At 36.8% G+C, this 14983-nt stretch overlaps 1 protein-coding gene across 3 annotated transcripts in view; it reads right to left on the bottom strand.

The window, feature by feature from the left end:
- Nucleotides 1-14983, bottom strand: part of ZFPM2 (zinc finger protein, FOG family member 2) — a 467130-nt gene that overhangs the window by 227980 nt on the left and 224167 nt on the right. For all 3 annotated transcript variants that reach the window (XM_023248130.2, XM_045049546.1, XM_045049547.1), the window contains one exon: nucleotides 5210-5328. In XM_023248130.2, the coding sequence (XP_023103898.2) occupies nucleotides 5210-5328 (119 nt within the window). The remainder of the gene's footprint in view (nucleotides 1-5209; nucleotides 5329-14983) is intronic.

Here is a 14983-nt window from a genome sequence, read left to right as displayed (position 1 = left end):
AGGAGAGAAACAGAGACATCTAAAAATTCTGATATTTTCCTATGATATCGAACAGGAACCTATAATTCTTTCCCCAACCACATTTTAACGATGATAACGATCTTAAAAAGCTTAAGGTACAATTTAACACCTGTATTATTTGATTATTAAGGCAATGAAATGCCGCCTATAGTACCCTTTATATGCATATTTCCCATTTGTAGAACTGAATGCCACAAACGTCCTATGAGAAAATAAGACAATCTCTCCTGATGGAGCAGGATCAATAAAATGAGACTTCTCTATCAGACTTCACTTATTGAATTTAACAGGTTGTGAGGAATTTAGTATTAAGTAGTAAGTAATGTGGGACGTTCTATTTATGTTCTATTTAATAAAGTATGCATGTTGTATAATTCCAGCAGTTGGCTGAATTAGACTAGTTAGCTACTGACAGCTGATATATTCAGAAGCAAGGAAGGGCAAATGTCACTGAAATTAAAGACATCCAATCTTCCAAACAGTCATTGTTGTTTGACACTTATTAGGCCCTCATTATGTGCTAGCATATGATTTAGCATATTGCAAAGATCTTTGGAGAAAACGGAGGAAACGTCAAAGGTACAACATGTAAATACAGAAATTCTAAAATACCTCCAAAACAGATATTGATCATAATTTAAAGTGATTTTTAAAACAGCTTCCTTGTCAGTAGTCCTCTGAATGAAACTGCAAGACTTTTAAAAAAGTTAAGTTTGTGTCACCGTGATAGCATTTAATGTAAGTTATTCCTTGGTACAGAGGTGGGATGTTGGAGAGAAGGCTAGGCTCGCCCACTGGCTAACAGTCCATTCAGGGGTGCACAATTATATCCGAAAAATCTGAAACAATACATGGTAGTCCTTTGGAGGCTATGATGCTTAATTTTATGTGACAACTCGGAAGGTGTTAACTTAAAAATTTTTTTTTAATGTTTATTATTTATTTTTGACAGAGACACAGACAAAGACAGAGACAGAGCAAGCAGGGGAGGGGCAGAGAGAGAGGGAGACACAGAATCCGAAGCAGAATCTGAGCTGGCAGCACAGAGCCTGACATGGGGCTTGATCTTACAAACCGCAAGATCATGACCTGAGCCGAAGTCGGACGCTTAACTGAGCGTCCCAGTTCAGTACTGAGCCACCCAGGCACCCCATGGAAGTTGTGTTAGATGAGACTAACATTTGAATCAGTGAACTTTGGATAAAGCAGATTGCTCTCTGTAATGCAGGTGGGTCTCATCTAACCAGGTGAAGGCCTGAAAAGAACAAAAAGACTGACCTCTCCAAGCAACAAACTTCATCTGTACCATTGGTTCTCCTGGGTCTTTGCCTACTGGTCTTTGGTCTGGAACTGCACCATTGTTTCTCTTAGGGCTCCAGCCACTGGCCCACACTGAAGATTTTTGACTGGCCAGTCTCCATAAGCCAATTCCTTATAGTTAATATCCTCTTTCCCTCTCCTCTCTCTCTGACCCGTATCTGGTGCAATGAATGTAGTAACTACATGTTGTTGCTGCTATTATTAAATCATGAAATGATACATGACGTATCAAACAATGGGGTGTGGGCAAAAGATTACTTATTTCTATGTTCAGTGTGTTACATAATTCCAAGAATAACTTTTTGTCAAATCAATTTGTTTGGCGTTTCAATACAGCCTGTATTTCTTGAAATGTGCTCTATACACCCAAATGCCTGGTCTGCAAAGGCTTCCTGCAGAAGGTGGCATATTGCTAATGCACTTCAAGATGGGAACTTGAAAGATATAAAAAGGATTTGACATCTGGCATGGTGACTCAATTAATTACTGTGTTGGATTAATTAGTGTGCTGAATCTCCTGAGCCAACACCATGAGTCTGAGCAGACTTACATTACACTGGTTGGCAAATAAGCACTGTAGGAGGGTGCTACTTCCAAATTTGATTCAAGGTTGGGTAAGGAAGGGTTAGGAGGCTATATATTTTATGATAAGGAAAATTTATCTTTAGGACATAAAATACAAGTGAAAGTACTGTCCAAATTATCGAGGTAATGAAATCTCAGGAGCCTTTGAATTAACTCATAATTGCGCCAGTAGTCTATCAATTACCATAACAAATATTTTGCCTAAAGTAAGAAAAAAAACATTGTGTATTTTCTCCAGAGTTTTTAAAATAAATTTAGAATATGTGTAAGGAAATCCCAAACATTTTTATCATGTTCAAATCATGTTACACATGCTCTTGAGCAGACAGTGTGGCATGGTCTTTAAGAATACAGATGCTGGGGGCGCCTGGGTGGCTCAGTCGGTTAAGCGTCCGACTTCGGCTCAGGTCAGGATCTTGCGGTCCGTGAGGTTGAGCCCCGCATCGGGCTCTGTGCTGACGGCTCAGAGCCTGAAGCCTACTTCAGATTCTGTGTCTCCCTCTCTCTGTGCTCCTTCCCTGCTCATGTTCTGTCTCTCTCTCTCTCTCTCTCTCAAAAATAAATACCCATTTAAAAAAAATTGTTTTAAATACAGATGCTGGAATCAAAAGGTCTATGCCTTTATTTTCTTATCTAATTTTAAACAGACACAAATTCAGGTTTGTTTTGAGGATTAAATGAGTGAATCCCTTTCAAATTCTCTATGCAGTGGCTAGAAAAGAATGAGTATGCGGTATATGTTAGCTCATTATTCTACAGTAGGAACAGTAGTACCCAAAGTGGTACCAGGAGTATTTAGTGACTTAAAATTGGAAGTAAATTTTGGAAAGGAATGCTATCACAAAAGGAAAGTCTTTTAAGGTATACTTTGGCAAAGCAACTAAGTTTTTAAAGAGAGAAAATTAATTACTATAGTTTCAGGAAATAGCATGAATCAAATATTGAAACCCTAAGGCAAAAAAATAAAACCAGACTATTAGGATTATTTTCTATAAAAAAACTACTACCCACTACTGGTTTTTGATACCCTGAAGAGTATTCATAGTCTTAAAATAATATCAAATAGTATCAATGGTATCAAAAGTTCTTCATATCTATAAGCTGAACCCTTTAAAAATATTAAACATGCCATAAAATAGCCTTATAATGGGACAAGAATATTTAAAAAACATCTGTCCAAAAAATAGGACATTATTTCATTGAAATTAACCTTTCACAAATAGGTTTATTTTTCACCCAAAATGTAGCAAATGCTAAAAATGTATAATTGTACCATCCCACATATATAAATAGATAATTATATAAAGATCAAAAACTGAATTTTCATATAGATATTATTTTGATATAGTAAAAGGAAAACATTGCTCTTTTACTTCAATGACAGGTGCTACTTCAGTGGCAGTACACTTTTGAAGAAATATCAGAGAAATAACTAAAGGTTGTGTTGGGGATGGATATGCAGTGATACATAAGTATCTTATTGCCGAAAACATTTTTTAAGCGAGAGAACCAATAGGAACTTCCAGACAAAATGGATTTAGAGTAGTATTTAACTCAACCCTTGATGGTTAGACCATCTTCGTCTTGCCTTTGCTCGGAAATCAGTATGGTAAATATTGTTCTCTCAATGGAATCAATAGACCAGTCTATTAACAACTCAACCAACCAACGCCTGTGGTGTTTGTGGGGCCACATCACAAAGCCTTTTTGAAGTGGGTAAACTGGACCACTAGGAATTAAGTTGCCCACATGATCAAGTATTTAGCTTAACCTATCAACTTGTTCAGTTCTTAAATACATGTGATATCACCGACTTCATCCTTTTATGGATAAATATGTGGATTTAGGAAGTAAAAATCACACCCTAGAATCTCCCATGTTGTTTAAAAGTTTGGTGACACAGATATTTCCTATTTATTCCAATCATTACTTTTGGCTGAACCAATAACCTCTGTGTCATCCAACAGGCACTGAATAAGTGGAGATCCACACATACCAGTTTCTTTCATGTAATAACTTGAAGGAGAAATTTCTTTCATGTAACAAATTGAAGAAGGGCTGCAGTGTTGCTGAGTTCAGTACATTTGTCAAAACCCCTCTGGGAGTTTTTATGGCCCCACAGGGTAGACAGAGTCATTTGGCAGCCGTGAGACTCTTCTCATATAAGTGGCTTTTAGGAAGAATGTCATTTCGTATATATAACTTGTGGAACTCCTAAATAATATAAAACATTTGTTTCCCCAAGTTTTATCACTTGTATCATCACTTAAATAGGAGAGGTCCCAATGTCTGTACCCTGGAACCTGTGAATGTTACATCGTATGGCAAAAGGGAATTAAGGAAGCCGATGGAATTAAAGTCGCTCATCAGCTGCCCTTAAAAGAGGATGATTATCCTAGATTTACCCAGATGGGCCCACTATAATCACAGGTGTTCTTAAATGTGGATGTGAGGAAGACTCAATCAGCCACCGTTGGCTTTGTAGACGGCAGGGGGCCTTGAGCCAAGAGCTGTGGATGGTCTTGAGAAGCTGGAAAAGTGAAGGAAACAGAGTCACCCTAGGAGACTCCAGAGACGGACTCAGTGCTGCAGATGCTTAGTTTTAGCCCATCAGACCTCAGACCGGCACAACTGCAAGGTAATGTACTTGAGCTGTTTCCAAGCCACAAAGTATGTGGTAGGTAATTTGCTACAGCAGCAACGGGAAAACTAAAATATCCAATTAAGAAATGAAGTTTAAATGTATCCACGGATTCCATCTTTCCACTACTTTTTAACACAGGAGTTAATCGACTATCCGTATAATCTTACCTAGAGGTAGATTTTACAGAGATTTTACAAAAATGCTAACAGAAATTATGACGCTAATCATTCATCGTTGCTCTAAAAGGTACAAATAGTATTACCGAGGAATAACAAGGTTGTTCGTTTCTTGTTCTTCATGTAAACCTGTAATGTATGACAATTAATTTGTGTCATCTTAAAAATAAAAGCATCTGTATATATTATTAAGTGTGAGTAGTATTAGTCTGGCTAAGCAGATAAAGCAACAACCTTATAAATTACCTTACTAAACAACCATTTGGTATGATTAACCTGTTTCCTTCTAAATTCTGCGTATATTACTGTCAGAGACAAACCACTTGGAAAGTCTCCAAGTTTTGTGGGCCATGAAAAAGAAAAAACAAACTGTTATTTTTAGCGATTTCCCTGGGAAGCAAGCAGAGATAATTTCTGAGCTATGACAAAATACTGAGTCAACCATCTCAGAACATCCACATACCAAGGAATTATTATTCAGGTCCATCTTCCCAGCAAATGGCCCCCAGGTTGTTCCCACAGGAAGTTGCTGCCGACTCTGGATTTTTCGTTCCCCGTCTTTCTGAAATACCTCCAGCTCTCCTGCAGACAATAAAAACAAGAGGTGTTTAGAGTACCTTCACGTGTGTTTTACCCACACGTTTTACTCTTTTTTGGGTGTTTGCTTTACACACACAACATTCTCGGGATTCATATAAAGGCAATTAATTATGCTTGTCTGAAAACCAACTGATCTCGTTATCCTGAGAGGAAAATAAAACTTGTCCTTATAATTGTATTCAGATTTAGTCCAATTTCTTTCTTGCACCTTTTTCACACACATCATCTACAGAAGTGAATTCTATTTAGTAAGTCCTTAAGAACCTGAAATAATAACACTTTTCCAAAAGCAGTGCTGTGATGCCATAACGGATAGACAAGAAACATTAGGACAATGGCTTAGAGTTAACATTCTTGTATTTGCTCACGAATGTAACTAAAAATTATAATTAAAGATATACACCTCACACAATACTTTTACTATAGTTATTCAAGACTCGTGGTGAGCAACATCTGGAGAGTCTCTGGAAGTATGTGGTAGTTTTTTCAAGGTACTACTAATTTCAGGGGCTAAAATATTTACACGTACAAAAAGTAGAGATGTATGTTTTCCCAAATTAAAAAAAAATGTTTAATCAAATTCATTTTTCTTTTATATTTGGTATTTGATGTAGATTCTGTCACCAGAAGAGTTTGGAAAAAAAAAAAAAACCTTATGAAACAGCCAGTTTAGGGTGGTCTCCCTCCTTTCATTCCCTCCAAATTATTACATTGGATCATTAAAAGGAAACAGGAAGTGAAGATAGTATACACGTTAGCATAAAGTAGGAATTCATCAAATGCTCACTTAAATAATAAATGAATAAGGGGCGCCTGGGTGTCTCAGTTGGTTAAGTGTCTGACTTCAGCTCAGGTCACGATCTTCTGGTTGACGAGTTTGAGCCCTGCGTTGGGCTCTGTGCTGACAGCTCGGAGCTTGGAGCCTGCCTCAGATTATGTGTCTCCCTCTCTCTGTCCCTCCCTTGCTCATGCTCTGTCTGTCTCATTCTCAAACATAAATAAACATTAAAAAAATTAAGAAATAAAATAAAGAAATAAGTGAATTAATTAAAAAAAATAACTAACTGAAGGCTTCAAATCTTCAAAGAATGGCCATCAGCCTAAAAAGTCTTTGGGATAATCAAGCAAAATCTCAATCATGAATTGGAGAATTGGAATCTTTCTCTTTAAATAATTAAATCTATGATATTTATGTTCTGATAGTATCACTATACCATATTATCATAGCAAAAGCTTTGTATTTTAAAATATTAATCTTAATAATACAATGTATTAGTTCTTTTTATTGGTATTTCTTCTCAACCTGCTGAAGAGCAGACATTAAAGCGGGAACGAATGGATGAATAAGAAGTATAAATGGAAACCCATATACCACAGATAGCTGAGAAAAGTTCTAAATAAAACAGAATGTATTCAGTAATTACATTTTCTAAGCACTACATAAGTTATGGTAGGTAATTTAGCATAAATGTTTTGTCTTACTCTGGCCTTAATTTCTGTTCAAGTCAGTAACTGTCTTTAAATATGTAGATTTAATCTTGATGTTTTTAAAAGCAATACCATCAACCTGAGTTCAGTTAGATCTTTCCTTTACTTCTTGGCATTTGTGTCACCTCTGTTTAATAGTTAAAATACCAGACATTACTTTTCATGTTTCTATTACTGCTTGAATCCTGAAAACCAAAGTCAAAGTTATGTAAACCACAACCAGCTAAAATTTTGAGTAATGTTGACATTGTGTCCATTATGAAATATAAATTTATCTGTATCGGGACAATGAAAATGCAATGGAAATAACAATTCCATGTTCACGGTAAAAAATGTCACTTCAAGAACTACACCATTCTCCCTACTTCTCATGCTCCCTTCCTCTCCCACTTGCCAAATACACAAAAAATGGAAGAACTCATTAAACTCATTGAACTGAGACAACACCTCTCCCCTCCAGTTTGTTTTTCACTCTGATGTATCAGTAGCTAAAGATGATCAGTAATGAGGAAAATGGACCCCAAAAAGATTCAATGAGTTGAGCTTCTGAAATATAGCTTTATAAATAAGATATTTACAATAAATAATATATGCTTAAGTATCGAGTCCAGAGTCCAGGGAATATGGAACAATAATTTGTTTTCTCTTTGTGGAATAACAAACCCATTTCTGAGATTTTTCCCCTGAAAATGTTTTGCATCCTCGTACAATCTTTTTGATTAGTACATTGGAAGCAGAGCGCTTATACCCCAAATTTTCAGAGGCAGAGCCTAGCTAATAATCCAATATGATGTCAAAAAGGACTCAGTGGGAAATGTCCCACAATGTGTGCCTTCATATTCAAATGTGATAATATAGTGATTTACATCTTTAAGATTTTATTCTACTTGAAAAGAGACCGTTTAATTTCTATCTGATAGTTCTTTGAATTTTCCAATGATATTTAAATTTTAAGCAATTTCTTTATAACTTACTATTTAAAGATAAAATACATTTCAATCCCTCAGCTAAACACTGGTTAAGAATGTTCTTTTCTACATAAAAATGATGCCCAAATAATTTGCTTGTTTTTACACACTTAAAAAAAAAAAAAACAGTCATGTCACATTTAAGTGATACCAGAGAAATCTGAGGATCTTTGAAAACCTTTTTAAAAAGTAATTCATTCTCTCTTTCTGCCACTGACATTTTTCATTTGAAAAGGGTTCAGGCTCAGTCAAACAGTGACTACTTATCTATACCTGTGGATTTACAAGTAGCTCTGTCTTTTAATGGATTAAGAACTACAAACTTAGGGCAGATCATAAAGTGATACCCAAATATCTCCAAAGTTCTTGAGGTGTCTTTGACTCTGCATTAGAATTTTAAGCAAACCAAAACTACTTTTACGAGCTCTTAAACATGGCCATAACAAAAAGTCCAGTAACTGTTCAAGCTAACAAGTCAATCTTTTCAACTTTATTAGGCAAACAGGCATATCCCAGTCTCCTTTCTTGCTTATCAAGAAGTTATTTTGAGGTTTAGGAAAATCCATTCTGTTGCTGAAGTAGTTAAATAAAAATATCCATTCACTAGAAAACTGCAAACACATTGAAAATAATTAGCATTTGAACACTACCAAAGCTACATAGGTTAATGATAGCAAGAGAAGACATTGTATAAATGGAAATTATATTTAATTTAACTTAGATGTTGTTTGACAATATAATATTTAAATTCTTTTTGAAGATAAATAAGTGTCATGAAATAGAGGAGACATTATCACACCAAAAATAAGATTAACTTTTAGTCAACTCTATCCAATAATCAACTAAACAGCCTTGAAGAAGAGATGTCTTTTCCGAGTCTTGGCTTTGTCATTGGTAAAGAGGGTTTTGCACTCACTTGCTAGTTGGTAAGGTGCTCCTGATACCATGATTTTCTTTCCCCACATATGATATATCATGACAGGTAGAAAGAACCCTGGAATGGTGAGTCAAAGTGCCAGGTCCAACAGCTTATCATAAAAAATGGATGTTTGACTTAAAAAGGACAGATATTTCAAAATCAGAAAGCAAAGCCCCAATTCTTGTTTGATTTGTTTATTCATTCTTTTTTGCCTCCATACATTAACTTATTCATTCTTTGATTCCACTAATTTATTTGGTATCAGACTGTGGGTTATGCCCAAGCATAAAGCAACAAACAAGACAAGCCTGGACCTTGGGCAAATTTCAGGAAATGTAATCCATTCACAAGGCTTGGGAAGTAGACACCATAGAACCTATTGATTATTCAGATTTTAGGAGTTAGGGAAGGGAAAATCCAACAATACTGTTCAGGTATCGGCTTAAGCAAATGGGTCAATGGTCATATATTGCTGAGATAAAGAACAAACACAAAAAAGATTTAAGGGTAAGATGAAGAGTTAGAGTTTGGAAATATTCAGGTCAAAGTGGCTGTAAGGAAGGCAAGAGGTGATTTTACATGGGCAAGTACAAGCCTGAGACCCAGAAGCAAGGTCTTAACTAGAATGATAAATTTTGGCATTTTAGCCACTAATTAAAACTAGCTGGTCTATGGCAATAAAAACCATTGTATGGTTCACCCAGGACAGAGTATATCACAATAAAATAACAAGACCTGAGACAGAGTTCCAAGGATCTTCAAAAGGCAGAATGATAGAGGAGCATGCACAGAAAATTAGAAGTGCAAGAGAATAGAAAAGAAACTGATATAGCAGTCAATTGATTGAGAATGTAAAGGAGGAGGGATCAATCAAGTAATGTGAAAATTTATGAAAGTAAGAAAAGAACCAGAAAGATACCTTTTGATGAAATGGAAATCATGAGTATGCAGAGTGAAAGGAGTTTGGTAGAAGGGGAGGCCAGTAGACAGGCTGGAATGAGTTCAAAACTGAATTGGAGAAGAGTCTGTTGAATAAGCCATGTGAACCTGAGTAAGTCCCGTTTAACCCTCTGAATTTCGGTTTCTGCATATAAAATGGGAACTATAATATCTTCTTCATATTACTTCTGGGAGGATTATTTCACATCATAACACATGCAAAGTGCCTAATAAATACTTACTACTTCACCCAAAAGACATTGAAGCATTCTAAGAGCGTGTCCACAAACTCGCATCAACACATGTGACCATTCGCCAATGTCTGTGGTCACACTGCCTCTTACCACTTCCATCCAAAATACACGCCATACCTTGGCTTATCTTCCTTTCAAATATCTTCTGGATTCACCTGTCCGTTTTGGGGGGGGGTCATCTTTCTTATCAGCATTCCCCAGGTTTCATCAACTCAGATGTAGATTTCCAATCAATCTCAATTCACTCTACAGCTCCCATTCAGGCTCCAAATCCCTATCAGCATAAACACGCTAAAAAACTCCATGGTCACCATCTCACTCACTGGTACAAGTTCCTCCACTAGCTCCCTTCTGACCATCCCAACTTGAGCTTTTATGCCTGAATCTTAACCACAATGTTGCTCCACGGTGCCTGCCTCACTTTCTGTTTTGCTCTTCAGAAGAGACTCTTCTTCACTCCAGATTAAGAAAGTCTTTCTCACTGTACTTTCCTCCTCATGTCCAGGTTAACCGTCACCTTTCAGAGAACTGTGCTTGCTACATGGCAGACACACTATACTTGATAAACTCTATTAATGTTGCAAGATCAAACCCAAAGCTATTCTGTCTCACCAGATGTCTCTGAATTCCAGAGAAAACTGAGTTCTCCTTCCCTAGTACTCCCATGGCATTTATAATCCAATGGTACACAGTTTTGTATTTAATTATTAGCTGGTGGTTTCTCTTTGATAACCCTTTTCACCTCAACAGGAATATAAATAGGCACCCTGAACTACAGGTATGGTTTTTAATTTCTGTTTATCCCCTGGTAATCAATATAGTTTGTGACATGTGGTAATTGCAAAATATAAACTGAACATAGTTGATTGTGTAAAGACTTCATACACTTAATTTACTTACACTCAAGTTCCTACACTCAATTTTAGTGCAGTTAAAGTTGATTTTAAGGACAAAAAAAAGTTGTCTTAGTATGTATCTTCTCTTTGGAGTACAATAATAATCATTTCATTTGCTCAGCATTTTGCTACATTTACTTACATTACCTCATCTGTGAAATATGGAGCAGGATGAAAACTAAAGATTTTTCCTCTCATCCCAGTTCATATTTTTGCAGCTATTCCTCAAAAAGAAGCCTCTTTTTTTTTTTTTTTTAACATGCTGGGTAAATTCACACAAAATATTTGAGACACATAGGATGGACTAATCAATTTTGGTAAAAGATAATATTGTTAGTGCTGAGGGCTGTTTCTCTTATCTTCTTGATAATGCATACTTTTAAAAGTCTGTGATTACTCAAAGACTTATGATAGCCTCACTTAAAAAAAAAAAAAAAAAGAGAGAGAGAGAGAGAGAAAAAAGCCCTAAGTCCGAAATCACTACCAAACATACTGCAGCTTTTAAGATATCAACTCACTTTTTTGTGCAAATAAAAGAAATTCACTGGTGGAAAGAAATACTTGAAATCAAGAGAGATACCCTCAAATCTTATTTTATTGAAAGTACAACGAAGCCATTGTTTTCCTTCTTTTAAATAGGGTCCTTTTGATGGCTCTTTAGAAAGCAAAATATACAAAAACCGTAGTATACCAAAGGGGAACAGACAAGATGTGGGTCTTTTAGCATAGTTATCAGCAATCATGCTTCGACTGAATTCAGCATTAAGTTGATGACATAAATGTATATGGTATTTACAGAACGTCCCTTAACTCCAGGCTCAGTTTTCATAGGACATGGCTGCAAATAAGTGAGACGACAGAAGATCATATTTCATTTGCTGAAAATAAAATTTGGATTGGTTTGAACTTGGTTCTAAACATGTAACCAAATTTTAAAGCAGACCACATGAATTAGCTCATAATGTTTATCAGGCCTTCCTATAACAGAAGGCTATAGCGTCAGAACCCATATTTATATTTTCTTCATGGCTGGAAAACATTATACATCATGGTATCAAACGTGGACAGCCCCGAAGTCATGCTGAGTTCAAAAAGCGCTCAAAGATTCTAAAAATCTCAAAACATTTTCAAAGTCAGCCAAGGTGGCTGAAGTATGGCAGAGCTCTTGCTATTTTATGGTTTAACCATTTGACGGCTGCCCGCCAGATACACAAGAGGGTGAGACGATCGTTTCACTGCTGATTATCTTCACAGTCAAAGTGCAGGGCTGCCACTATGTGTGTTTCCTCGGGCATTAAGAACAGCATGTTTCATCTGCATTTGAAGACAAACGGTGCCATTTACATTATGCTATGTTGAGCCATCTCAAAGCATAGTTTGGCGCAGGAAATGATAGTTCTTGGTTAAGTGGCTACAAATCGCCTTATAGGGATACCTTTTCTAATTTCCCTTCTCAATTTTTGAGTCATACAGTCATAACACACACACAACTACAGTTCTGAACATAAACTTGAAATACGACATTCCCTATTCAAGTGCTCCAGTCAAACCCTGATAAATCAGGCTGGCCATGCAGTGATCTTATCCCTTCTGACTCTTTAATAAATCGAACCTTGTAAGTTCGTACTGTTGGAAGTTGTCACTAAATGAAATTGTGACCTTATCCGGCGCATGAACTTATCCTGCTGACAACTACATTTATTGTGTGGATAAGAAAGGGGAAAAAAAAGAAAAAAAGAATAAAGAAAAAAATGAGATATTTGATAATTCTGATCTTAGCCATATGTAACTCTAACAGATGGGATCTTTTTGATGTTCCATTAATGATTTGCCAAAGATGAGTCTCTACTTAGAGAAAAATGCTCACCCTAGGTAAGTGCTGGAGGCACTGCAGATGTTATTAAAAGTGCATGAAGAGGTACTGGGTGACAGCAGCGAATCAGAAGCTATTAGTCTAACACAAAGAGCCTGAATTAGCTTGTAATTGCACTGGAAAAGATAACATAATGGTGGTGGCAAAATAGAAACATTCCCTTTTCATGCATTCAGTGCCTAAAAACTCCAAAACAAGACACTGGAATTGTCTAAATCCCAGAGCCAGTTAAATCACTGCATTTCTCAAGAATAAAAATGCACCCTTTGGCTACAGTTTCTAAAACGTCATGGCAATCAACGTGCACAGCATTAAGAAGAAGCAAATTCACGTGTATATGCCACCATGTATCAGCACATAACACAAACTCAGGAATCTTTTACTTTAGTATTCCGGCTGGCTTTAAGAATTAATTCTGAGGCTATGATAGGTCTGGATATTCTTTCTATTATTATAAGGCCTACTGAAACCTACAAATTACCATATTCAACATAGAGAAATAGAAGAGATAAAATGTGGTTCCAGGTAGTAATATCATTGGTAATAAGGTAGAAAATTCAAGATGTTTTTAAAAACAAAACCATGGTCTGAAATAAAACTAGAAAGCCCTCACCTGCATGTTCACATACAAAATAAGTTTTCTATGCAGAGACCATGTTCAAGACTGGGGGGAAAAACTGCCATATTTTGCCCTTCGCTCTGTGGTCTATTTCTACAAACAGAAAATCAGCTCATCCCAGGTGTCTGAAAACATTCACGTGGAGTGAGACTGGCTCTTGCAAATGTTTGGAAGTGTCACTGGAAAGAGGAGCTGCAGTTTCTGGACTCCTTTCAGCTGCTGGAAGGAGGAAGGAGGGAGTCCCCACTCTTGCTCAAGAAACCTGGCACTGTATGTCTCTTTGCTGCCAGAAACCCTCCCTGACCTTCCAGACACCCCTGCTTGTCACAGGCTGACCCAATCCCACTTCCTGTTTCAAATCTTGAGACCCAGAGGGAGACAATCCTTTGGAAGGTATGGTTAGGAAGGAATCATCACAGAAGTGAAAGGTCTGGGCTAACAGACACAGAAAACAGCAGCGGAGGGGCAACAGTCAAAGGTTAGTCAATGGGCAGGAGGTCCGTAGAAGGGACGGGACCCACAGGGCACTGGTCTGCTGGAGAAGGTTTGTTTTCTCCAGGAGAAAAGAACTCTAAAGGAGAAACTTTGGGTACAAATCAACCCTAGACCCTGTTTGACTAAAATGAAACAAGCTTTTAAAGAACATTTACTATAGAACACCGGTGCACCTTATTGATATTTGGAGTTCTAAATTTTAGGCAACATCTACTTCGGTAGATGTTAAAATGGCAGGCTCTCTCACAGGTTAAATTTATTAATGTGGAAAAAGATACTTGGCGCACAATGGAACTAAAGACCACTGGCTTGCTAGGTACTTCTTTAGCTCAAAAACCATATTAATCCAGATGTCGTCTTTTTTTTTTCTCTTTTTTTAACACATTGTGAAATGGTGCAGATGGAGAAGTAAGGACATGCAATGACAAACTTTAACAGGTAAACATTCTTAAGCATCAACTATGATTCGGATGAGTTTTACCCGGATGAAAAGGTCTATATTTGGAATGGAGAGGTGACTTTTGGGGCCACAATACTGGAGAGCCAAAGGATGGCAGAATGACTTCACAGAAGAACAAATAACATGGGGAAATGACAGTATTACTTTCAAAGTCTTTAATCCAGGGAAGTCACAGTGCTCTATAAAGTACTCTCAGCCAAGATAGAAACATGCAGAAGACTGGTCTAAAAGTGACATTCCATGATGGATTTAAAATTTTTCATCCAGTGAACCAGTAAAAGTATCACTTTTAAAAAAATAGTACAGAAATTCTACTATCTCCTCTTCCAGTTTCTCCAAATGGTAATGTCTAATATAACCAACAGTATGATTATCAACACCAGAAGATTAATGTTAACTAATCTAACTAATCTGTTTGTAAATATTAACTAACTTACAAACTGTATTCTTGTCTTTCATGACCTTGATGTGAGTGAGGAACACTGGCCATTATTTTAAAGACTGTCTCTTAAGTTGCATTCGCCTGGTATCTCCTCATGAAGAGACCAAGGTTATGCATTGTCACCAGAAGGAATGCTGTGTCCTTCCCAGTGTCCCACAGCAGGGGGTACATGAGATCCATATGTCCTATTACTAGTGATGGTCATTTTGATGATTTGGTTAAAGTTGTGTCTGCCAGGTTTCTCCACTGTCAAGTTGGCAAATTTCCCTTTGTAATGAATAATT

Source organism: Felis catus, chromosome F2 (genome assembly GCF_018350175.1).
Source record: "Felis catus isolate Fca126 chromosome F2, F.catus_Fca126_mat1.0, whole genome shotgun sequence".
Lineage (NCBI taxonomy): Eukaryota > Metazoa > Chordata > Mammalia > Carnivora > Felidae > Felis > Felis catus.
The sequence above is the reverse complement of the archived record's forward strand: the minus strand, read 5'-3'. Positions and strand labels throughout refer to the sequence as shown.